This window comes from Eschrichtius robustus, chromosome 10 (assembly GCF_028021215.1).
Source record: "Eschrichtius robustus isolate mEscRob2 chromosome 10, mEscRob2.pri, whole genome shotgun sequence".
In the NCBI taxonomy this organism is placed as follows: Eukaryota; Metazoa; Chordata; class Mammalia; order Artiodactyla; family Eschrichtiidae; genus Eschrichtius; species Eschrichtius robustus.
The window spans coordinates 53,959,671-53,986,394 of NC_090833.1; the positions used below are offsets into that span (position 1 = coordinate 53,959,671).

The following is a 26,724-nucleotide window of genomic DNA, read 5'->3' on the forward strand; positions in this document are numbered from 1 at the left end:
AAAATCAATGCCACAAAAGAGAATAACCAAGAGAAATAATCAGAACAACTGACACCAGAAGAACTAGAAATAATTTAGTAAAAAGAGGACATTTTAGAAGGTTTGATATCCATGAAGAAATTAAAAGGATATTGCATCAAATTTTAGCAATGGTTGAATCTAGTTGGAGGGTATTAGGTATTCATTGTACCCACTTTTTAATATTTCTCTATGTTCAGAAATTTTTTTTGAAAAGTTAACAGGCAAAAGAATATTGGTCTATAAAACAAGGACAAAGACAAGCTGCTGTAATTGAGGGACGAAAAATAAGAAAGAATTCTGAAATGGAACGAGGTGATTATTAGAATGAGTAAGTCTAAAGGTCAAAAAAGTGAAAGGCCACTAACTGCTGAGGAAGATGAATTTTTAAAAAATTTTAAAGATTCAGATTCATTTTTGTGAAATTTCAGAATACCAAGTATAGAGAGAAAAATAAAACTACTACGGGGGAAAAAGTGGATCACCTATAAAAAACTAGATCAAACTGAGAACAGATTTCTCAAAACAACACTGAATACTAGAAGGCTATGTGGAAATGCATTCAATGTCTGAGGTGAATTGTACAGCCAGCAGTTAGAAATTAACTTGAGGGCAAAATAAAGACAGTCTGGGTTATTCAAGACTCAGAGAATTCACCTCCCTTGCACCTAATACAGCACACAATGTCAGCCAAAAATGACTTAAAAGTAGAAAGAAATCCCAAAAGAAATTAAAGAAAGCAATGTCTTTGCCATTGGGATATTATTCCTTGGTTAGCAAGGGTTTAGAGATATGAAATTATATTGCTTTCTCTATGTAAGTCCTAACCAGTACTTGGTACTGTTTCAAGTATCAATACAATTTAGATAATCATAACACTACATTATTTTATTGAACTTATAGACAAAGCAAAGGAGACTTAGAGATACGGAACAAGAAATAAGTGGTCAAAACATCAATAATGGGAAAAGATATGTGCTTAACAAAATCAGTAAGGTTAGAGTGAAAATGGTCTAAACTTCTCATCTACCATGACAAGAGCCAACAGTTTGAAAACCAACTGGATAACAAAGAAGACTACATCATGTGACATCATAAACGATTAAGCATGGCTACATATCAGGCACTGGATAGGGCGTACGTGAAGGTAAAGTTTTTAAGATGGTAGAACCTTGAACCTAGCCCACTTTTCAAATTCCTATTTAAAAGGGACATATTGTAAAATGAGCTTACATAAGGTGGCAATAAATGTTCCTTTTAAAATATTTTCTCTTTTCATATTTTTCATCCCAGGAAGACTCAATACAGTGGCAGGTGTATTTTATATAAATGACCAAAATGCAACAATATAAGTATGCCTCACATCTTGATCTCCATCTGTTTGCCTGTTAGAAAATTAAACAGCCTTGCAGCAGATCATCCTTTCACAAATTATCCCTTCAGAAGGCCTCTGTGTGTGGCACATTAACCTGAGCCTTCCGTCTCCTAAAGTTAGAGTGACCTCTTCAGGCTCCGCTCTCGGGACAACAGTGTTTTTCCAACACAGGCTCCGTCTTTACATTCTGCAAGCTGACTATGAAATTCATTTGACTACAGTGAAATCTGGCTTTCATGAGGGGTTCAGGAGTTAACTGTTACTGAAAAAAAAAAATCTGTGGGAGGAAAAGTCTGTCATGGTTAATGATATGATTTATTGCAATTACAGAAAACTACCCTGATTGTTCAAATTGCGGTCTGTGGGCCTCAGCCAGATTAAATGCCAGGCTGCAGCTAGCACAGGGAGGTAATCAAGTAATTGCCTTTGCTAAAGAACACTGTTCTTAATTCACACAGCAAACTTTTTAAAGTATAAATTGGTATTATGGGATTGAGAGAAACAAAACACCAAGATTTTAAAAATTAGATCATGCAACCAAAAAGGACCTAGTATTTGCTGACCAAAGCTAATTTGTAAGGCAATTTTTCTTTGAAGATATTTGAAGTTTAGTGTGTTATATAGAGCCAAAGATTTCATATAACCCAAGATCTAATTGTTAGAAAATATATAATAACTGCCATTTGCGAATGTTTGTTTCCCCCAACAAAATTCATATGTTGATATCCTAACCCCTAATATAATGATATTAGGAGGTGGAGCCTTTGGGAGGTGCTTAGGTCTTGAGTGTGGAGCCCTCATGAATGGGATCAGTACCCTTAGAAAAGAGACCCCAGAGAGCTCTGTCTCCCTCTTTTACCATGTGAGGACACATGAGAAGTAAATATGTTTGATTAGATATTATCGACTCAGAAGACAGTCTGCCTGAACCAACAGATTTGAGAGTGAAGGATGAGGCAGCATTTTTGAAAGTCTGTCAACTGTCACAATTAATTTGTTCCAGTTAAAATAAAAAAAGAATTGGTCACCTATACTGTCTGTGATAGATGTGGATGATCAAAGAGTCCTCAGTGGTTAATTGTGGAAATGCTTTTCTAATCCCAAAAGAAAATGGTGCCAAAAGATAAGAATAAGAATAGTTAATATGGATGGTGGCTATCTGCATTATCTTTCAAAACCTCTAAGAGCAGTTTTTGTATAACATCCCTAGCACGTCTAGACTCAAGCCATTTCCAAACAACCACTAAAGGGCATATGTTAATTACAGCTCACAATGAAGGCACCAGACTCATTAAAGGCTTTCTTGCATCCTCCCAAGAAGCATGAAATTAAGCTTTGTTCTAAAGTTTAGAGATGGGCTAAGTTTCCATCTTGCCTATGCTGAATCTACAATCTACTGAGAAAACAGAATGGACAAAGAGAGATACCACAGATAATCTACTAATGGCTCACCAGAGACATTCCATGAATACAAGGAAAACATGAAAATAAACACACATACTTTAGATACATTAACACACAAATCAGGTTGAGTGGATGAGGAAGTGTGAGATGGAGACTGATCTGGATTAAGGTAAACTAACCCAGAAAAAGATATTATTGGGTAGACATTAGAAAAAACTTGAAAGAGATAAATATCAGATGTGAAATATACATAGAAATGTAGAAGACATAACCTAATTTGAAACACTGGCCATGGAATAGGGCTCAATCATACCACAGGTGTTTACCTGTGCAAGGGCTGGACTGTCAGACCCACTCAGAGAAACAGGAGCTACGGTAAGTAGTGAAGCTGAGGCCAAAGTGACCCATGAGAACAGCGGCTGCCAGGACCCAAAATCAGAATCAAAATTTTTCAAAAATAATACGATAAATAAATAAATGACAAAAACCAGAAACCAAGAGAAATAAATTACAGAACAGAGGCTAGGAAAGATGAAAAGTGAAGGAAATGCCCAATTAATTTCAACAGTCTGGCTGGCTGTGTGCTGTTTTAGAGGACTGGACTTTTCATTCTCCCGGCTAGGCATTTAAGTTTGCATCTATTTGGTTTGTTTTTCTGTTCTTCCCCCTAAATACAACATTCATTAGAGGAGGAACTCTGACAACACAAAAGAAAGCCCTGGTTGTCTTCAGAAAGTCTCTGGGGTGAAAAATCTGAGGTTGGTAACTTTTCTCAGGAATGTATTCTGTTTAAGAAAAATCTTGGTGATTATTTCTTCATCTTTCTTTAATATAGCAATACTTATTTGTCTCCAAAAGGATTTGTTTCTGTTCTTCTGTATACTGGCTTATTAGTTACAGCTTATTTTTCATTCCTGAAATGCTGTCAGATAATTTACTAATAAATACTGTCTGTTGTTTTTAAAATGCTACCACTAGGGTGTAACCAAGAGTAAATACTAAGATTCTTTATACATAGAAGGAAAAAAAATAGAAAATTTTCCAACTAAAGTAACTTAACATGTCTAGTTTATGCCAATAATGAGGTTAATAGGAGAGTTCTGTGTTCAGTTATAAGGATATATTGATGGAAATGTCACAATTCCTGAGTTTAGGATATAAAAAGCCACAAGAGATCATCACTCTAACCCTAGTTTTATATTTATGTGTCAAGTTGACTGGATCATGGGGTGCCCAGATATTTGGCTAAACACTATTGCTGGGTATGTCTGGATGAAATCAGCATTTGAATTGGTAAAATCAGTAAAGCACTTTGTCCTCCCCAATGTGGGTGGGCTTCATCCAATACACTGAAGCCCTGAATAAAACAAAAAGGCAGAGGAAGCAAGAATTCAACCCCTCCTGCCTGACTACTTGAGCTGGTACACTGATGTTCTCCTGCCCTCAGCACTCCTGGTTTTCAGGCCTTCAGACTTGGGCTGAATTACACCACTGGCTTTCCTGGTCTCCAGCTAGCAGGCAGCACATCATAGGACTTCAGCCTCCATAAATGCATGAGCCAATTCCTTACAATCAATTCTTTATTCATATATATATATGTATAAGTATAAAATATATATAAATATTTCCATATCCTACTGGTTCCATTTCTCTAGAGAACCAAGACTAACCATGAGGTTACAAGGCAAACTGAATTCAAAACCCCCTGAGGAGAGATGGGAGACGCAAATTGGCAAACTAGGGAAGAAAGAGGTGGCAAACTTAAAAACATTAAGTGAAAGATTAATACATTTTTAGAGACTGAAGTAGACTAGCACAACAGTTTAGAATCCCTGGAAGCCCCAGACACAAGTGGAGTCCTTACCCACTCACTAACTCTTTTCTATGGGCCTCCACAGTGCTTATGAGAAAGACTGAATGCAGAGCGGGAAACCTGAGAGCCCCATCCCACACCTGATGTCACAGGGTGCAGAGCCTGACAAGGTATGGGAGTGGGGCAGGAGTATCTAGAGAAGCTAAATGTCTATTACGTCCCTGGAAATCATACAATTGTTTTCCTCCCTAGCTCTATTAAAATAACAAATTAATGAATTTTCTAATATTCTTACCATGAAATTTTATTGAATATTTTTAAAATATTTTGTTGGAGTCCGTTCACTTTTATTTAAGACTTTTTTCATCAATAGTCGTAACTGAGATTGGTTATAAATTTTTATAACCAGTAAATTTTTATGCAGTCTTTATCAGTTTGTGGATCAATGATAAATATCTCTTAAAACAAATTTGAAAGATGTCCTTTACTCTACTTTGGAATATTTTAAGTATTCTTTATGCTATTGACCTTTAAAAAGTTTGGAAGACTTCCCCTGTGACACCATTTGGACCTGGTGCTTTAATGGGGTAGCCCTTTAAATATTTCCTCTATTTTCTTCTATGATAATTGTTCTGTTCAGAGCTTTGACTTCTAAAAGGGTCAATTTTGTAAGCTGCATTTTTTAAATTATTTGTGGTATTTACTTTCTCAGTTTTTTAAATTTAGTACAAAGTAGTCTCATGAGTTTTATAATTTCCTCTCTTTTAATATCTATTTCTCCTTGTCAATTCTAGTTTTGTGTATTTGTGCTTTCTCCTTTTTCCTAGATTAGGTTAGCTAATGGTTTCTCTCTTTCATTGATTTTTCTCGAAGAACAAGATTTTGAAAGTTTTTTCACATTTTCAACTTTCTAACTCATTAATTACTACTTTTAATTTTAATTCCTTCTGTTTTTGTTTGTTTGAATGTTATTTTTATAACTTTTGAGTTGGGTATTTATTTCTTTTCATTTTTATTGATATGATAATTTAATGCCTTAAATTCCCTTTGACAACTGTTTTAGCTATATCCTACAGACTATGATAGGTCAAGAGGTGTTTAATTGTTTATTTGCTTTGTTTTTAAATTTCCAAGAAGGCCCTGTGTTTTAAAAATTTTGTTTCCAATTTCTATTTTTATGCTAATAACCTTAAATGGCTTTTAGAGCAGTGATTTTAAAAAAAGTTTTCAAAATAATGAAACTTTAGATCCCCACAAGACAAAAAAAGAAGCAAAGCAAGCAGTGTGTTTATATCGATCAAATGGGAAGAAAATGGAGTAAAGGGGCTAGGTTCTCGAACAGATAAAAAACTATAATGAGGGACTTCCTTGGTGGACCAGTGGTTGAGAATCCACCTTCCAGTGCAGGGGACGCAGGTTCGATCCCTGGTCGGGGAACCAAGATCCCATGTGCCTCAGGGCAATTAAGCCCGCACACTGCAACACCTGAGCCCACATGCCACAACTACAGAGCCCCCAAGCTCTGGAGCCCATGCGCCACAACTAGAGAGAAGCCCGCATGCTGCAACTAGGACTCGACATGGCCAAAAAATAAACAAACATACATACAGGATTTATTTTTTAAGAAACAAAACTATAATGAAAACTAGAAACTGCCAACGTTGCAGAGTCAAATGCCTAATCGCCAAAAATGCAGGTAAGTGCTCAAAGAGAACTGGAAGGGAGAGAACAAATGCTATGATAAATAATAACTGACATTTGGCCTCAAGATCAAAGAAACAATAGGGATGATGGGAAACAACAGAGACAAGAGGGACTGAGGCGACCTGGAGATCACTTTTCCATCTAAAAAATCCTTTGAATTTTACTTTGCAAGTCTCAAGCCATGCTGTACTGTAGATTTTCTGATTAATTTCTTACAGTTCTGTATCATGCAATTATTTATCCCTGGTTATTACATACCTTTGCTTTACGCTTTTTATTCACGGTCAATAAAAATCTGTTCTAGAGTTCCTCATGTAGTCATACAGTCTTTTAAAGATGTCACCCCTTTGTTCTTCACTGGAATTATGCACAATTAATCTATGAGAATTTCAGTTTTGATAACATCCAAATCATGATGACCATCTTCAAATTTTGAATCTTGGACCACAGTTATACACACTTCCTAAAATCTAGAGTACATGTCTCCAAATGCCCTGGGTTCTTCCTGCTAAAATAGGGCCATTTTTACTCAAAATTCCCATCACTTTCACATCTCTAAATAATGTTTCTCTGATGTGTAGAATGGATCAATTATTTTGCTTTCTAAAAAAAAGAAACTGTCAGCCAAAGAAATCAAACATTTACTCAATGTAATATTTGTACTGATAATTCAAGTTCCTCACCAGTGGATACACAGATAACCGAAACCTCTCACCACTCCTACACCTAATTGGTGATCATTGCCAGGCATGCAGCATCCACCCACGATTTCCACTAGGTCAGGAATTCTATGACACACTCCCACCTTGATATCATTCCAGCCCCCTATTTCATTCTCAGTCAAAAGCTTTCATGCCACCAATCCTGAGTTTACGTGTTCCCGTAAACACAACACCCAAGTACTCAGAACATCTGCACTTCCTTTCGAAGCGCTTACAACATCGCTAATTATCAGAGGAATGCAAATCAAAACTGAAGTGATTTGTAAAACTCACACCGGTCGGAATGGCCATCATTAGAAAGTCTGCAAATAACAAATGCTGGAGAGGGTGTGGAGTAAAGAGAGCCCTCCTACACTGCTGGTGTGAATGTAAATTGGTACAGCCACTGTGGAGAACAGTAGGGAGGTTCCTCAAAAAACTGAAAATAGAGTTGCCACATGATCCAGCAATCCCACTCCTGGGCATATATCCAGAGAAAACCATAGTTCGAACAGATACAGGCACCCCTGTGTGCATAGCAGCACTATTTACAACAGCCAAGACATGAAAACAACCTAAATGTCCATCAACAGATGAAAGGATAAAGAAGATGTGGTATATATATATACAACAGAATATTACTCAGCCATAAAAAAGAATGAAATAACGCTATCTGCAGCTACAAGGATGGACCTAAAGATTATCATACTAAGTGCAGTAAGTCAGAAAAAGAAAGACAAATACCGTATGATATCACTTATATGTGGAATCTAAAATATGACACAAATGAACTTATCTATGAAACAGAAACAGACTGACAGACACAGAGAACAGACTTGTGGTTGCCAAGGGGGAGAGGGCAGAACAGGAGGGTTGGATTGGGAGTTGGGGACTAGCAGATACAAACTGTTATACATAAAACGGATAAACAACAAGGTCCTATTTTATAGCACAGGGAATTATATTCAATATCCTGTAATAAACCATAGTGGAAAAGAATATAAAATAAATATATATATAACTGAATCACTTTGCTGTACACCAGAAATTAACACAAAATTGTAAATCAACTATACGTCATTAAAATTTTAAAGTTTTTTTAAAAAACTGCAATTGAAGAGCTTATTTTCCTTGGAAGAAGTGACACCCTTCCAACCCATCATAGTCATAAATGGAGCAATTTATACTTTTCAAACCTCTTGGAATGAACCCAGAAAAATCTAATGCAACTGAATAAGCTAACTCTCAGTCTAGCGGTCTTCCCAATATGTCATGTTGTCTCATCTGAAAGTTAAGGATGGATTTAATTCATATGGTCTCAAGCTACTTATTCAGTGACCTTTTTGTACTATAAAATGTTCAGAAGTTTGTTTTTTTTCCTCACACTCACAGTTTTTTTTAAAGTGTCTAAAGTATCATTATTATTATGATACGTAGTTGTGGGAGCAAATATTTCTTAGATTTCAAATTCTTTGTAGCTAGCCATGGTCATTAGGTGATCTATATTTAACTCCAACGTCCAGAGGAATATTGAACTACATTTTTTACTCAGTCTCAGAGGAATAATTTGACTGCCCATAATTATACTGAGAGAATGCAGCACAAACTCCCACTAGAAGGCACTGGCTATGTCTACTCAGAGAAAAATGGTTGTAAATTCAAAGAGTGAATTATCCAGATACTGAGTTTCTGTTTTAAACAACCACACCTACATTATTTCCAAACATGAATGTAACTCAATGTTTTACATGTTAGTTTCCTATGGCTGCTGTAACAAATGACCACAAACCCGATGGCTTGAAACAATACACATATAGCCTCCAGGTGTCACCAGGGCTGTGTGGCCTCTGGAGGGTCTACAGAAGAATCCATTCTTTACCTCGTTCAGCCTCTCCTGTTCCCTGACTTGTGGCCACATGACTCCAATCTCTGGTCCCCTGGTCAAGAGTTACGGTAGATTAAGCACTTTTTAAGCTTACGATGTTCAAACATCATAGAATTATTGTCTTCTCCATTTGTTTCTCTCAGAGAGCTGTAGTGTGGTTGTGCTTTTCATCTGAAATACAATTTAGTTCATTTCTCTGTCTGTATTTTGGTTTAAAGTTTTCCCCCCTTGGATGCTGATTTTATTTATTTTATTCATATTGAGTATATAAAAATCAGCCAGTTCCAAAAGTCAGAACTACATAAAAACATGTATTTTAAGAAGTCTCAGCCTCTCCTCCCAATTATTTCTACCCTCTCCACTGCATTCCCATACCCCATCTTTGCCTTTAGGTAACCAATATAATTAGTCTCTCAAGTACCTTTCCTTCTTTGGGGTATAAATTTCAGATGCACAATTTCCCCTTCTTTCTTATACAAAAGGTAGTAGATTTTAAATACTCTTTTCTACTTTGCCTTTTCCACTTATTCTGGAAATCACTCCACAACAGCTCATAGAGATTGTCACATTTTGTTTGTTTTACACCTGCACAATCTCCATCGCACATATGTAACAGTTTATTTAATCAGTCTTCAGTGTTTCAGCATTTAGGTTGTTTCCAATATTATACAATTACAAATTCCACTGCAATGAAAAAAAACTTCACATATGTGTTTCCATATTGTTAAAGGGGTACCTTCAGGGTAAATTCCTAAAAGTGAAATTGCTGGATCAAATGCCAAAACATATGTAGTTTGTTTTGTTTTGTTCAGATAGTGCCAAACTCCCCTCCAAAAGGATTGTACCAATCTGCATTTCCACCACCAGTGTGTAAGAACGCCTATTTTCTCACAGCCTCAAAAACAGAATGTGTTGTTCTACTTTTTTAATTTTTGCCAATCTGATATATAGGAAATAATATTTCAGAGTACCTTTATTTCTCATTTTTTCTTACTAAAGTAAGGCTGAATAACTTTTTATATGTTGAAGGGCCATTTTGTATCTTTACCTGTGAATTGTCTGTTCATGTCTTTTGTGCATTTTTCTATTGGATTTTAGTCTTTTTCCCTAATTTTTTAAGATTTCTTTATATATTAAGGATATTAACACTTTGTGATATATATTGCAAATATTTTCTCTTGGTTTGTCAGTTATATTTTTGAATTGCAATGTTTTGTGTTTTTCTGTAGTAAATTGTATTAATCATTCCTTTTATCGCATCAGTATTTTGAGTCCCAGTTAAAAAGCCTTTTCCTTCACACAGGTAAAAGAAGAATCATGCACGTTTTCTTCTGTTACTTACATGATTTTATTTTTTATATTTAGATTCTGATCCTTCTGGAGTTTATTCTTGTGTACCATGTGAGTTATGGATCTGATTTTATCTTTGTCCAAATGGCTAATAAGTTGTCCTAGAATAACTTATTAAAAAGTCCATCTTTGCTCTGATGATTTGAGATGACATCTTTATAATAAATATAGTTCCAGATACTCTTGGGTCTATTTCTGGACTTTTTATTCTATTCCACTGACTTTCTCTTCATGTTTCAATTATAGAGGCTTTGTGGTGTGTTTTAATGCATGGTAGGGCTACTTTTCCTGCATAGTTTTTCTTTTTTAGTGTTTTCCTGGCCATTTATTGTTCCACATAAACTCTAGTATCAACTCATCCAATTTCATCTTTACAATGTGAGTCACCCTTTTCAAGATGAGGGGAGAGAGTCTCTAATTTATTCACAAACTTTTGTGTCTTTCAGGAGTGTTTTAAAGATTGCCTTACTTGGTTTCTGCAAATTTAGTGTCAAATTAATTTTAAGTATTTAATCTCCTTTGTTGCTATTTAAATGGGGGTTTCTCTACCACTATGTCTGCAAACTGGTTATTGTTTCTCTATCTGAAGACAAGCAATTTCAATTTCCTTATGTTAAATTTATATTCTGATGCTTTACTGAATTTTCTATTATGTGAGAAAGTTTTACCGTTGTTTTCCTAGGGTTTTCCAGGTACAAGATCATATTATCTGCAAACAGAAACAATTTTACTTCTTCTTTTCCAATTCTTATCCCTCTAATTGTCTTGGCTATTACTGCTAGGACAAGGTTGAATAGTAGTATAGATAGTATGCGTATTTTTCCTGTTCTTAGTATTAGTGGAAGTGCCTCTAGCATTTTCCCATTAAGATGCTGGCCTTAAGAATGAGTTACGTATTTTTTATTAAGTTGGATTTTGTCCAAAGATTTTTTAGCATCTCTGGAGATATTTATATGATTTTTTTCTCCTTAGATCTGTTAATGTGGTGTATTATTTTACTGGATTTCCTAATTGTGAAACAATCTTGCACTCCTGGAATAAATGCCACTTTATCATGGTTTATCAGTTTTTTATTGTGGTGTTGGATTCCGTTTGCTAATGTTTTATTAAGTAACTTTGCACCAATATTCATAAATTATATTGGTAATAATTTTCTAATTATAATTTCATTAGCTTACTTATTTATTAAAAAAATAATTTCAATACTCTCAAATAAATTATAGAGCAGTGGGTCTATCTGGTCTTTGACGGTTTGGAAGAATTCCCCTGTGAAACCATCAGGATCTGGTGTTTCCTTATGAAGTAGCTCCCTTATAACCTTCTCTATTTCTTTGATGGAAATTAGTATGTTTAACCTTCTGTTTCTAACAGAGTCAATTTCTTTAGTCAATTTCTTTCAATTTCTTTCTTTCTGTCTATTCCATACAGGTTTTCAAATTTATTTGCACAGATGTTGGCAAAATTGTCTCTAATGATTTTTTTTAATTCTTCTGTTTTAAGTGTTATTTCTTCCTTGCCAATTCCTGTTTTGAATATTTATACCTTCTCATTAGGTTAGTTAGTAGTTTGTATATTTTGCTAATTTTTTCAAAAACCATGGTTTTGACTTATTGATTATATCTAGTTTTATTATTTTCCTCCTTTTTTTTTGTTTTTGTATACATTTTCTAGCTTTTGGAGTTTGGAATTTAATTTGTTAATTTTCATTTTTTCATTTTCATTGATAAAAGTGTTTAAGATGATAAATTTTCTTCTAATCACTACTTTAACATGTAACAAATACAACAGATTTCTCTAGCCTCATCCCCATTTTTAGTGTTAGATGTACAATGAAACACATTAAATTCTCATCACCAGCCCTTCTGAAGCTCATCTCCTCATGTGTTAGTGGGAGACTGATAGATGCACAAGAAGGGTCCTGGTTACAAAGTCCTGAGTTCTTGCCTATGTAAAAAACATAACAATGCTGTTCTACTGCTGATGTACTTTGTATGTCGTTTTTTAACAACAAATATTATGTTGTTTTTGAATGTCTAAAGCCACCCAAATATCTCTGTAAGACATTTTATCTTTTTGCCATGTAACTCTAAGGACTTTTTTAAAAAGCTTTATATAATCTAATTATTTTACTGAGATAGGTCTCAGAGTTAGTTGTTATGGGCCAATATTCCCTGATAGCTAGTAAGCCTTTTTAATATGTAGATTCTGACCTTTTACTTGCAAAAAATAAGGATTTTTAAATTATAGTTTTAAATATTAATTCTGTTCCATTGTTTTGTATATCTTTTTTCAGGGAATCCAATTATACCTAATTGAATCATCTTTGCCTACACTTCATTTCAAATACTTCCTCTCTTACCTTTCTATTTCTTTTTTAATATCATTTTTCATTCTCTTGGTATTTTCCAGACTTTAATGCTCTTATTAGGTTTTCATTTGAGTCTCATATACCTTAGGGAATTTTTAAAATTAGTCTTCATTGGTTATTACTCTATTATTGGTCTATTATTGGTTTTTAAATTTCTGCTTCAAACATAGTTTGTTTTTTCAAATCCTCAAATGTTTGAGAATATCTTATTTTATTTAATTTAGTTGGTAGAATTTTCATCAGATGATTTAATCTGCTTCTCATTTCCTGCTATATTTTTAAGGTAGTTACATACAAATGAAGACTGTTTATGCCTCTGCATTTCTATGTACAGGTGGTTTGGAGTGGTTTAAGAGATGCCTACTTTAAGAGTACACTCTTCTATCAGGGTACTAAAATGTGGTAGATTCACCAGATAGCTTTTTAATTTTTTTTTTTTTTATTGAATGAAAGAGTCTTTAAATTCTGTAGCACTTTACAATTTTCCACAGTTTCACACACATGATTTCATATAATCCCATAACAACCTTTTTTTCCCCTACCCCTATATTCGCCCCCCCACCCCCTTCCCTCACCCCACTGGTAACCACTAATTCTTCTCTGTATCTGAGTCTGCTTCTTTTTTGTTTTATTCACTAGTTTGTTGTATTTTTTTAGATTCCACATATAAAAGATACCCTACAGTATTTGTCTTTCTCTGTTTGACTTATTTCACTTAGCATAATGCCCTCCAAGTCCATCCATGTTGCTGCAAATGGCAAAATTTTATTCTTTCATGGATAAGTAGTATTTCATTGTATATATATATATATACTATATTTTCTTTATTCATTTATCTGTTGATGGACACTTAGGTTGCTTCCATACCTTGGCAATTGTAAATAATGCTATGAACACTGGGATGCATGCATCTTTTCCAATTAGTGTTCTTGTTTGTTTGTTTTTCGATATATACCCAGGAGTGAAAATGCTGGATCATATGGTAGTTCTATTTTTAGTTTTTTGAGAAACCGCCATACTATTTTCCACAGTGGCTGTACCAATTTACATTCCCACCAACAGTGTAGGAGGGTTCCCTTTTCTCTACATCCTTGCCAACATTTGTTATTTGTATTCTTTTTGATGACAGCCATTCTGCCAGGTGTGAGGTGATATCTCATTGTGGTTTTGATTTGCATTTCCCTGATGATTAGCAATGTTGAGCATCTTTTCATGTGCCTGTTGGCCATCTGCACCTCCTCTTTGGAAACATGTCTATTCAGTTCTTCTGCCCACTGTTTTTTGTTTGTTGGGAACAAGGCTGTAGGGGTGGGGTTGTTTGTCCTTTTCTTTTTTCTTTTGTCTTGTAGGATCACAAATGTGCTTTATTTCTCTGTAACATGTGGTTTTCAAAGGGTGCCTCTCCTGCTATAAACTTCTTCTCTTCTCCTGAAGTGTTACCTTTCCAAAATTGCTTCTTGACACACTGTTTGCAATTTAAGTTTCTTTCCTATTGTCAGTTTCCTGATCTACAACATCACCTTTTTTTCTTTCCAGAATTTTCACTCTTAGGGTGGACTTTCTTTTACGGTGATAGCTTTAGATCAATATTAGGTCTGCTACAAGTTCTTCCTTCTCTATTTTATGCAACTTTTCACGGACTGCCCTTGTAATCTATAAGGGCTTACAGCGGGAGGATGAGAGAGAACTCACTGAGACTCCATGTTTATTTTTGCAGTTGCAGGTATTTTGAAGTTTGGACAGTTTTTGTCTTCTTGTTATGCTGAGAACATGAGTTTTACTTCTTCTTGTTACTTTTGTTTTGGGAGGAGGATATGTTGGGAGATTAAGGTTTATACCATCACCATTACCTCAACTACCCCTCAAATTAAAATATTTAATAATGTTGTACCACCACATAAAATACTTCTAATGACTGTCAGCTATGAGAGTTGTCTACCCTTGTCATGATGCATACCCCAAAACATGTTTATTAATTCTCTAGTAAATTGGAGCATATAATCTCATGCCCCAAATAACACTGGAAGACTGGGCATCTCAGAATCACAGAAGCTTACATGTACACGTCTGTCCAAAAAAGGATTTCCCCCCCGCCCGCCACATAGTTAACTAGCTGAAAGTGAAAAATATGAGACAAAAAGAAAAAGCAGAAATGTTAGGGAACAGATACATGGTAAATAACTATCCAATAACAGACTTTTGCCATGTGCCTCGGTCTTTTTCCAAGTGTAGCAGGCCATCTCCCATTAATTTGCAATATTTACAAATACTTTGGGATCTGCAGTGTCATTAGCTGGACTTGGTTAGGCTGACAGCAATGCATAAAATGTAAGTTCACTTTCCTCTTCCCTGCCCTAATTTATGGATTTTCATTCATCTTTTATTTTCTGATATCCACGATTCGAGGCGTAGGTATTCTCTCAACCCTGTCCACTATCTATCTCCATGTCTTTTTTTTTTTTGGCTGCGTTGGGTCTTCATTGCTGCACACGGGCTTTCTCTAGTTGTGGTGAGCGAGGGCTACCCTTCGTTGCGGTGCGCAGGCTTCTCATTGCGGTGGCTTCTCATTGCGGAGCACGGGCTCTAGGCGCGCAGGCTTCAGGAGTTGTGGCACGTGGGCTCAGCAGTTCTGGCTCGAGGGCTAAAAGCGCAGGCTCAGTAGTTGTGGCGCACGGGCTTAGGTGCTCCACGGCATGTGGGATCTTCCTGGACCAGGGCTCAAACCCGTGTCTCCTGCATTGGCAGGTGGATTCTTAACCACTGTGCCACCAGGGAAGCCCCTCCATGTCTTTTAAAATATACATTCTAAACCCATGACTGTGTAAATGTCAAAGTTTGTGAAATATATTTTAGATAATGACGTAAAACATGGCTAGTACAGAAAATATGGCTAGTACAGAAAAGAGCAGTGTTGCTGGAGTGAACCAGTTGTTTATCCCCTAAGATGCAATAAACCCACAGTGCGCACTCTAGCTTCCTTTCTTCTTCCCTCCCTCCCTTCTATCCATCCACCAATCCATCCATTGTTCCTTCTTTCTTTCTCCTTTCCCATCTTGTCCTAACTTCTTTGTTTCACTCTATAAAACTTCACTGTAATTTCCTGTATTTGAAACAGCAGCTCACTCAGTCTCCCCTGTGAGTGAGTTCATAAAAATGCTTCAGTGTCTGAACCTAAACACAAGGCAAGTTTTATCTTCAATAATCTCTTCCCTGCATTCCTGCAAAGAAGAAAAGCCTTCCAGACAAAGAAATGAAGTCATGATGAAGTAAAGCTGACTAAAAATTAAACAGAGGTTCCCACAACAGGATTTGCCTTAATCATAAACATGGGCCTCTGCCATCCAGCTATCCAAAGCAAAGCAAAGGACCTAGAAGCCAAAAGCACACTGGAACTGATTTTCTGTTCCATTGATCAGTGAAGCTCTGTTGAGAGATTTCCTATACTTTGAGATATGTGCTTTAGTTCTACAATTGAGCAGCAAACTCCCTGAGAGCTTCACGGCAGGACTATATGTGATAACTAATTTTAAAAAGCAGGATTCTTCACCTGGTGTTTAACAATTTGTGTTAGAAGCACAAATATATTCTCTTCACACAGGTCCACAGAAAGTCCAGAAAACACAAAGACACTGATGCTTTCTGACTGGTACTAGAATGTATGCTTGGTAAAAGCAGTGACTTTGTTTTGGTCATTTCTTGTGACAGGCAGACTCTGAGATGGCCCTCAATGGTCCCTGCTTCCTGGTATTCATGCCACTATGGAATCCTCTCCCATCGGGTGTGGAATGGCCTACTGACTAACTGACAGACTACGACAAAGATCATGGCTGTCACTTCCATGATTAGGTTACAAAAGACTGAGACTTTCATCATGCTGTCAGACTCCTTTCTCTCTTACTGGCCTTGATGACACGAGTTACCATGTTGGGGAGCCCATGTACCGAGGAACTGGAGGGGGCCTCCTGCAAATGGGCCACAAGGAATCAAGGCCCTCAGTGAACAACGACTGATGGATTGAATTATGCCAATAACCACACAAGTGGGCTTAGGAGAGGATCCCTCCCTGGTCAAATCTTTATATGAAACCTCAGCACAAGCAGAGCCTTGACTGCAGCTCTGGGAGATCCTGAGCAGAGGACCCTGCTAAGCCATGCCAAGATTCCTGACCCTAGAAACAGTAAGACAAGCAGTGTGTGTTTTTAAGCCACTGGGTTGGTGGTTATTTGTTACTCAGCAATAGATAACTAATACCCTGCTACTTACCCAGCACCTTGGACAGTGCCTGGCTCAAGAGCAGTAAATATGAACTGCATTAACCAATAAATGAAATTAATTCCCATCACTGATATGGGGAGCATTACTGAGGAAAGTTAGTAACCTATTCATCACAGTGCTGCTGTGTACAACACAACTATGTGAATAAACTCAATTTTCTACAACAAGCATTCTAACAAATACAAGTTTCTAAAATAAACATACAGTAAGTAGATACAATTTCTCATAGCAAACATGTTCAATAAGATTTTCAGTAGTCTTAAGACCCTCAAGGTTGACTTATGTTTCCCAGGAGATAACAATAAACTTTCTATAGTTAAAAATAAAATATTACAGGAGACTTTTTTTCCCTTAACAAAGAGACTGGCCAGGAACTCAATTTCATAATGACAAAATTCAGAATACGCGTAGCTCTGATCCAAATAGTCCTTCCACCTGACTGACAAGTGCTCTTTATTCTTTACGCCTTCATGGTTCCTAATTGGAAAATATGCTTCAACCTTCTCCTCACATTCTCAGAAGCATTTGGGTCAACCTCTTCCCTTCTTCTCAAGGTTTCTCACTGAATACTCCTGTGACTGTGGCCTGTGATTCCAACTTCAATTTTAACCAAGAGTGAATAACTATTTTAAAATTCCTCATTACAAGTCGTGATAATTGCTATGAAAGCGAGAGGGCTGAGCTAAATGGCGGTGGATGCAGTAGGAACAGTGGGCACTTAGCCTGGTGAGAAACATAACTTTCAAACTAAAGGATGAGAAGGACCCAAATACACAAAGGGCTGGGATGGGGATGTGGACATGGAACAGCATTTCAAGCAGAAGGAACAGCACATAAAAAGGCCCTGAGAAAAGATCCCTCAGCAGAGAGGTTGACAGCAGAGAGTTAGCCATATTCTGAATAGGAAAGACAACTATACACAATGACTCTATTAGAATCACAAAATACACACGTCCTCCAATAGTCCTGCAGGAAGTCCAGCACAGACAAAGAATCCTGATGCTTTCTGAATGGTGCTAGAATGTAAGCTCCACAAAAGTGGCAGCTTAGCTTTACAACTGCTTGTCAAATATCTTTGCATTATTTTTATCTGATAAGTTTGACTCCGTTTACTTTGGAAATTAATTGAAGTCATTTTGAATTTTTTCACTTTTTATTTTTCTGTTTATTTTCCCCATTACTTTATGAGGTAAAACTTACCTCAGCTTCCAGGAGAGGAAACCAAGGTTCAGGCAGGTTCAGCAAACCTACCCAAGGTCATGAAGCCAGTAAACCTATCCAAGGTCATGAAGCCAGTAAACCTACCCAAGGTCATGAAACCAGTAAACCTACCCAAGGTCATGAAGCCAGTAAACCTACCCAAGGTCATGAAGCCAGTAAACCCACCCAAGGTCATGAAGCCAGTAAACCTACCCAAGGTCATGAAACCAGTAAACCTACCCAAGGTCATGAAGCCAGTAAACCTACCCAAGGTCATGAAGCCAGTAAACCTACCCAAGGTCATGAAGCCAGTAAACCTACCCAAGGTCATGAAACCAGTAAATGGGGAAATCTGATCTGGTTGATCCAACCACCTCACCAGCCTCATCATAAAACAGAGGTTCAAATGGTGAGAAGCAATTAACAAAAGAAGGTCACAGAATTTTATTTAGATGGCTGGCCTGGAATTCAGGAAACCTCACTTCTGTCTAAAATACGCCACGAACAATACTATCAGCCACCTACCCGCTCACTCAGGTTTCTAAGCTCATTGAAGAATCCAGCTCCCTCCAAGCAACAAGCAAGTGTTTTCTCATCCTATGGGTCTGCAGCTAGACATCCAACTTTATCACAAGGCTAAAGACCGGGTAGCTACACACAAGATGGTATCATGGAAAGGGGAAGGTGCTCAGGTTTTGAGGACAATATACCTGGAACAAAATGGACCAGTAAAATAAGGTCAATATTATTTACCCTCCAGGTCACTGTGAGGCTAGAGGTAACGCGTGTAGCACCTACCACGAAGGAGTAGCTTAGCTAAATGGAGGTAAATATAATAATTAAAAAGTGATCTGGGATACCCAGCCATCTCTCAGACCTGAAAAAAAAGACCTTATTCAAGAATATAAGGGCGTTCCACTGAGCAAGGAATTTGTCCCTATTAAAATGCTAATGCACTGGAAAAACCTAACCTCTTCAGCTTTTACCCGCAAATCTTCAGGGTGAAACCCTGGCAAAATAGAGAGGGAAGTGAGCGGTGTGGGGAAGGCTCCCAGGCACCGGGGATTTATAAGGGAGGAAAATCCTGGGAGGAGGAGGATACTGATGACAGAATGCACTCCATATGCTCCAATGTGCCAGGGTTAAGAGTGTACATCACCTGCGACCACAGGAGGGGGAAAGGACGTACAGACGGAGTTTCAGCATCAGGGTGGTTCTAATCTGGTACATTTTTATAAGCGTCATCTTTTAAAGTAATTATCTATTTCCAATATCCTGTGGTCAGTCACAACACAAAGCACAAATATGATGTCAGTGATATTGCTTTTCTTCCCCTTCAACAACCTCTTTGTTTTGAATAACAACTCTGAAAATTACGGGCAACTATGCTATCTACAGTTTATGCACAAGATCCCCATGCCTCTTTTCTCTTCCCAGGGGCACTGACTAAGTATTAATCAGTGGATTGCCTGTCTTTGGATTAGTTTATTCATTGGTACTGATCACAGACCACAATTTAGTAAGACTATTGAAAATGGGGGAGGAAAGGGATCTTAAAGGGTCTTTATTTGGCCATGAAAACAAGTCTTTTCATCTATTTTCACTTCTGGTGTCTTTAGACTCAGATGCACAAGGGCCTTGAACTGTTTTCCATTTGTCATCCGTTCGAGGTACCGTTACTGCCTGACAGAGGAAGGAAACGCTTTTTCTTCACTGGTATACATCCCATAATGCTGGAACACAAAACCAGGTCTAGCTGAAAGCCTGTTTCACTGCATTAAATAAATATCTTCCTTGGAAAGCTGTAATGAAATCATGAGAGCACTGCTTTTGGTAAAATAACAATGAAAGAAAAGAGTTACTTGACAGGATTCTGACAGTATTTCACATCTTCAAACAACTCTTCAGGGCAACAACATCGAGATAGTTGCTAGGATTAAACAGCAGCAAGGTCAGATTTGCCCATGAATAGAAGGAACAGCCTACTGTTTGGGGGAGAGGCTACTGTGCCAGAGAAATATGTAGCTGTTTTCCAAATAGTTTAGATGGAGGCGTGTTAGGGTATGCTGAATTTGTGATGCTGGGGCGGGCAGGAGGGGGAGTTCTGCATTTCTCCTCCCTCATGTGTCCACGTGACGGGAGCTCCACTAGCGCGCACGAAGACTGCTCTCCACTGTGACGGAAACTGGGGTATGAGAGGCGGGGCGCAGGGTGCTAACCACGCTGCAGTGTTTCTCACAAGGAAGAACATCCCCAGCACAAATGTCATTTGTGCCCCACTGAGAAATGCCGTGCCCCGGTGAGGAGCCTAGCCTCCCTCCCCACCCCCGCTCTCTCTCCCACAGGGTTCTCTGATTTGTGCCTTTGGGAGCAGGACAGGACCTGCCCACTCCGGCCCCCTCCCTGCTTGCTTCTTGGTCTGCTGCTTGGAGAAAAGTTATTTTATGGGGTGCTCACCCCAAGTGGGAGCAAGTTCAATTTATAAGAGAAGAATGAGAAAGCCCACTGTGGTATACATCCAAACCCATGCTCTCTACCAGCTTTTTCAGTAATTGTGATGAAGAAGGCTGTTATTGTAGTTCCTGCAAAACCCCATGAGTGTGAGTGTGTGTGTGTGTATGTGTGTGTGTTACACCCTACATGACCCAGTTGGTCTAACTGGCAGTTTTAAAACACTGTCCCCAAATTCTTTGATACTCCTCCCATAAAGAGGCGGGGTCTACATCCTCTCCCTTTGAACCCGAGCAGGTTTATAAATGCTTTGACCAATAGAGCATGACACAGGTGATGTCAACTGACTTCCATGCATGCATCACAAAAAGGAATGCAGCTTCTGCTTTGTCTGCTGGAAAATTCCCACTTGGAACGGGAAGTCTCCCTGGAAGAAAGCCCCAGTGTGAAGAAACCATGCAGGAGGAAGCCACACCATATGCAGAGGCCACATGTAGTCTCCTACTGACAGCCTCAGCGTTCTAGTTCATGTCCAAAGGCCATCTACTGGCAGAATTGTTTCTTGCTCAGGGAAGATCAGTCTTTAATCTATTAAGGCCTTCAACTGATTTGATGAGGCCCACCACATTCGGTGGGGGGGGCAATCTGCTTTCCTCAAAGTCACCAATTTAAATATTAATCTTATCCCAAAACACCCTCACAGAAACATCCAGAACAATGTTTGACCAGATATCTGGGCACATGGCCCACCCAAATTAACATGCAAAATTAAGCATCACACCAGCCCAGATGCAAACCCAGGTGAATGAAGCCTTCCTAGATCCCCCAGACCAGGCTGGCCACCAGCTGTGTGCCAAGGAGTAACCTGTCAATGCCACAAGGAGCAAAGCAATCACCCAGCCACTCCCTGCCTGGTTTCTTAACCCACAGAGTCTGGGAGCATTATAAAATAGTTATTTTAAGTCACAGAGGTAGCTTGTTATGCTCCAATAATAACTGGGACGCTAACTTTAACTTACATTCTTCCCCCTCCCCCTTAACAAGCATCAGCTACACTGGCCATCTCAAACACACCAGCTCCTTCTAGCTCCAGGGCCTTTCCACCTGCTGTTCTCTTGGCCTGTGATAGTTTTCCTCCAGCCCGGTGCTTAGCTGGCTCTTTTCATCCTTCCTGCCTCAGATCAAATATTACTTCCTCAGAGAGGCCTTCCCTGACCACACTCTCTAAATCAGCCTTCCTCTCAATGTCTCTGTTTTTTCATTCTGTTCGTTTTCTTTAAAACATTTACCTCAATCTGAAATTATCTTGCTGTGTGTTTGGCTATTGTCTTCTCCCAATTAAAACATCAGTTCCATAAAGCTGGGTCTTTATCTAGCCCCTGTATTGCCCATACAGTGATTAGCACAGAACACATGTTCAATAAATATTTTTTGAATGAAAAGTAATTAATGTTCATGTCATACAGAGGTGACTGACTTCCAGATTCTGTCCCTAGACCTCAATTTACTAACACTTTTATCACAGATTTAATGAAGGAAAATTAGTCCTCCCATGTGGTACAAAGGATACACTTCTGACGTTTCTTCTCCCTCCTCTAATGAGATGAGCAACCACGAGGGAACAAAAAGCCTAGCATCCTCTCACAACCTCTCAGAGACAAAAACCACTGCATTTTTATACTGGATTATCAGTGTGGCTTATTTACAGACTTTCCAAACTCTTCCAGATTAACTAAAAGACAACTCTAAACTGAGGAAGGGAGGAAAAGTTTTCTCTTTTCTCCTGGAGATCCACTCTGCCTTTAGCCTTTGCACAATACAGTCTCAGCTCTTAATTTCTTCCCCCAGACCCCCAGCACGGGGCTTACAGAGACCTTGGAGAAAGGGGTGGAGGAGAAGCAGTCCCATTCTCCACTTTTTTTTGGTTCCCCTCCCTTTCCCAGTTCTTTTATACACTTGAGGTATAAAAACAATGTATATTCTTCCCCATCACCTGAACTCAACTCCTGACCCACAAGCCCTTCCTACCTGCAGCCACCCTCCTCTCCCAGCAGCACCCAGCTCCACCCTATATACTTATTAATTCCCTTGTATTCTGATTCTCCCTTGTATTAACCATGTCTTTTCGTTTTGTATTCTGATGTTTTGACATCAGGGGCCTTGCTGATGCTGGAGAGAGTGCCCCTCCCTGGGTAAGCCAATTCCCAAAGACAGAAAACAACATACCTGCAAGCACACTTTTCAAATATAATCCAACCAATCCAAAGCCCACACTCCAACCACCTCCTTTATTGGGCCATCACATTCTGGGCCACTCACTATCCACCTGCCTTAATCACCCCAGGGCCAGATACCCGACCACTAGGGAGAGCGTGTATGCACCAGAATCCACTGGAATTATTCAAACTAGCCAATCTACACCTGCCCACCCTGCCTCAGCCATTGCTTCCCACAGAAAGCACGGCGAAGCCTCTTGCCCACAGCTCCCCATCTCCCCCTGCCTCCTGACGGACTCCAGCGCTTCTCCTCACCCACCCCACCGCCCCACCATGGTGTGCCCTCTCCTCTTGAGAACTGAGTAACAAACTATCTTTTCAACGGCAATTGTCTCCTGATCTGTTGACCTTACTATTCCTCCAATTGTCTGTTAATTCACTATATTTTAAAACATCCTTCTAGACTGTAAGTGAAGCCAGTGTCTTAACCATTTGGGAGACAACTCAGAGCCTGCACTCTCAGTACTCAGTATTTTAATTCTCATTTTAGCAAGATTAAAAAATTCTTGAGTTAAATCACTGACTCGCTCAAGAAATATTTATTGATGCCTTGGGTGTGCTAGGTATTGTGGAAGGCTCTGGGGATAGAAGGATGAACTAAGCATGCTCTCAGGCAGGCTCCTGGTAGGAAAGGGGCTCAAAAAATTGTTAAGGAAAGAAGGAATAGATGAATGTCTTCCCAGACTCCACAAGCTAGAGCACATTACTGGCTGTATCCCCTGGTATGCTCCCTTCATAAAATCACTGTCAATTTTGGAGGGATTGAAAATAAACTGATTTGTCTTGTTCTGTTCCATTCTTTACGTGACATACTATGGAGACCGGGAATCTAAAAGATTATTCAATTTTTCCAAGTTATTACCAGATTTCATTAAGCTTCCTTTGAAACATCTTCACAAAAATACAGCCCAGCTATTCCTCAGAACGGCCTGAGAAAACTATTGTTTTGGGAACAGGACATAAATATAATATTATTGAAAACAGTGAACACTTACTGATCTCTTAATATATGCCAGGTATTGTATCAAGCATGGTGTTTGCATCCTTCTATTTGATCCTCATAACATGTGTATTATCATAACACACGTGTATTATTTTACAAATGAAGAAACTGAAGCTGAAGTAGGATGAACGTTTTGCTAAATGTAGCACAGCTATAAAAGGGTCCAGGCAGTGTTACTCCGAAGGCTACTTGTTTAACAACTAATTCTACATATGAGTTAAGAAACTGTATCATTTTCTAATGGTGCATTGCTTAGGCCCTTTCTTACAATCCATTAAAGAATTTGGGCCAATCTTTATCCCAGGAGAAATTCTACCCTTTCAAAATGCTGCTACTAAATGTACATTATTTGAGTACAATAGAATGTTTCTTCTAATAATTCATTAGAATTTGTTTGTAAGCTGCTCTGCCTGGCCACCATCCACAGGAGTCTAGTTGGTTATATAGTAAAATGAGCTACTTTTTAAAAAACTCCAGAATTGTTCTCCAAAACCTCTCCATAAAAGAGTGGCAAACCTTAGTAACTGTGTTCATATACAGAACGCATGTTAGGACTCAAGCTGTTAAGAGAGCGAGTTCTCTGCTTTTTGGTTAGTGAATCTTTCCCAAGGAATTTAGTCAAAATCTTGTGGCAATGACTGCTTGCCTTAGCTTTAATTATTCTTTTTATTTCCATTAATTTGGTTTAATACATACCACACAGGTCATCTCCAGGCTTGATTTGCTACATCGGGGGAAACTTATTCCTCTCTGTAAGATAATTATATCCTCATAGGCCAGGCATTGGGTGTGCTCTGGGGAGTCTACAACTTCAGTCACCTTGAACCTCTGATATTTCTTCTTTTAAGGCACATTTGTGGAAAAGCCACAGGACAGCAAGTACCAAGTATATCTCAAATATGCTCTTCTGTTTCTCTCTATGTATGGCTACAGATTAAACAAAATTACCATAACAGACAAACTGAACTCTCTGTCTGGCACCTTGAGTTTCAGAATTCCCAGGAGCAACACTGAAATCTACTTCTTTTTCCTTCTCCTTCCCCAAAAGGGAAAGCAGTGAGTTGCTGAGTAAGGCTTTTGATCTCTTGCCCAACCTCAGGCTTCCTAAGATACTGGTCAAATGATATTTAATACTTTTTTTTTTTAAAGACCCAAACCTCCGTATCCCAGCCTAGAGTAAAAAGGGAGAAGACACACGTGCAGGGTTTCTTTTATTCTACAACAAGCAAGTTTTGAGTGCCTACTATGTGCCTGGATCTGTTCTAAAGCCTTAGAGATACAGCAGTGAATCGGTATCCTACTTATCACTGAGGAGGAGGAGGACAGTACTTTAAATTCCCACTGGAACCAAACCACAACGCAGAACACTTTAAACTCTACATAGCGTCTTAGAAGTTAGGGTCGGAAGAAACCTGAGGAGTCTTAAAAGACTTGCAGCTGCCTCAGGCTCTATTCCCTACACTTATTAGAACCGGGTACTTAATATGAGCTGCAGGTAAGAGATGTGACCCCCCTCATACTTATATGCAAAGTCTGGTGCGCAAGTAGACACATTTTCTGAGGCCACGTTCTGGACGTTTCCTCAAATTCTCAAAAAGGTCCGGGATCCCACAAAGATTAGCAGCATTCCTTTAATATACCCACTGCTCGGCTCGAGGAACCCAGGGGGCTGCACTTGCACGTCCTTGATAAAGGTCACCTTCTGAACCAAAAACTAATGCCTGGTGGACGCCACACGAGCCGCCCCAGGGGCTCAGACTGCTGCACACCTGGCTCAGTCCTTCCTACACTCAGAACTTCGCCCTCAAGACAGCTTCAGGCTGGAAGGTGGCCCACTGCCTCGGAAAGGGAGCGAGGCCCGGAAGGAAGGAGGCATAGGTTCCCGGCGAGGAAATCACGCGCCTCACTTTGGACACCTACAAGTTTTGGCCGAGACTAGTTCGCAGAGCCTGTCTGCCCCGAGCGCCAAAGTTTCTCTGAGCGCAGTCAGACACAATTGGATCCATCTGGGCCTCTTCGGCACAGGCCAGGTAGCCCCGCACTTCCCCCCGGCGAGCTGTCGTGGGGAGGGGGCGCACACCTGCTCAGGGCCACGAGGCCCGCACCCCGCGCCCCCCTCCCACGCGCGCGCCAGGGGCCGCCACTCCCAAGCGCGACTCGCGTGTGTGGGTCGCGCCAGTACCTCACCGTCAGTCACCGTCGCATCCGCCTCCTCCCCTGCCGGGTGCACCTCCAGCCGCAGAGACTTCGGGTTGGGAAGCGAGAGCGGCCCCGCGGCGAAGAGCTGCTCCTCGGTGACGAAGCGCAGTTGCACGCGGTAGTGCCGGCGCGCCGGGACCCGGGCGGGGGCGGGAGCGGGAGCCTCGGCCATGGTGCGAGCGCCTCTGCCACGAGCTCCAGCAGCGCCGCCCCGCACTGCTCCGTGCGCCCAGAACCCGCCGCGGGAAGGGGAGGGACTTGGAAGCGCCAGCACCCTCCTCACCTCCGCCGCGAGTTCGCTCTTAGTCCGCCGGCTGGGGCCGCACCCGCCCCCTTGCGCAACCGCCCGCAACAGCCGGTGCCCGGCCGCCGCTGGCACGCGGGGACCCCCGGCACACAGGGCCGCGCGGTAACTGCGCGGGAGGGTGCAGCCATCCCACGGGGCCGTGGCTCCGAACGCACAAGTTTGGAGAGCACGCGAAGCACCTGGAGGCAGTTGGGGTGTGGAAGCAGAAGGGTGACACCTGCTGTTCGCTGGGACCGCTCGGCGGGCGTGGGCGTCGGTTTGGAAATGGCCGCGGCCCGCCCTTCTTCTGGGTGGCCACTGGCTCTCGGGCGGATTCTGGGGCTCCTAGCGCTCACGTGTGAACAGCCGTCCCAAGTACCGAGCCCCTTCCTCACTGACAGGGCCCCGGCAGTAGC

At 39.8% G+C, this 26,724-nt stretch overlaps 1 protein-coding gene across 1 annotated transcript in view; it reads right to left on the reverse strand.

The window, feature by feature from the left end:
- LOC137770945 (histone-arginine methyltransferase CARM1-like) overlaps positions 1-26,194 on the reverse strand; it is a 257,766-nt gene extending 231,572 nt beyond the window's left edge. Inside the window, exon 1 of the mRNA XM_068553985.1 lies at positions 26,011-26,194. Coding sequence (XP_068410086.1) covers positions 26,011-26,194 — 184 coding nt within the window. The remainder of the gene's footprint in view (positions 1-26,010) is intronic.
- Between the last annotated feature and the right edge of the window lie 530 nt (positions 26,195-26,724).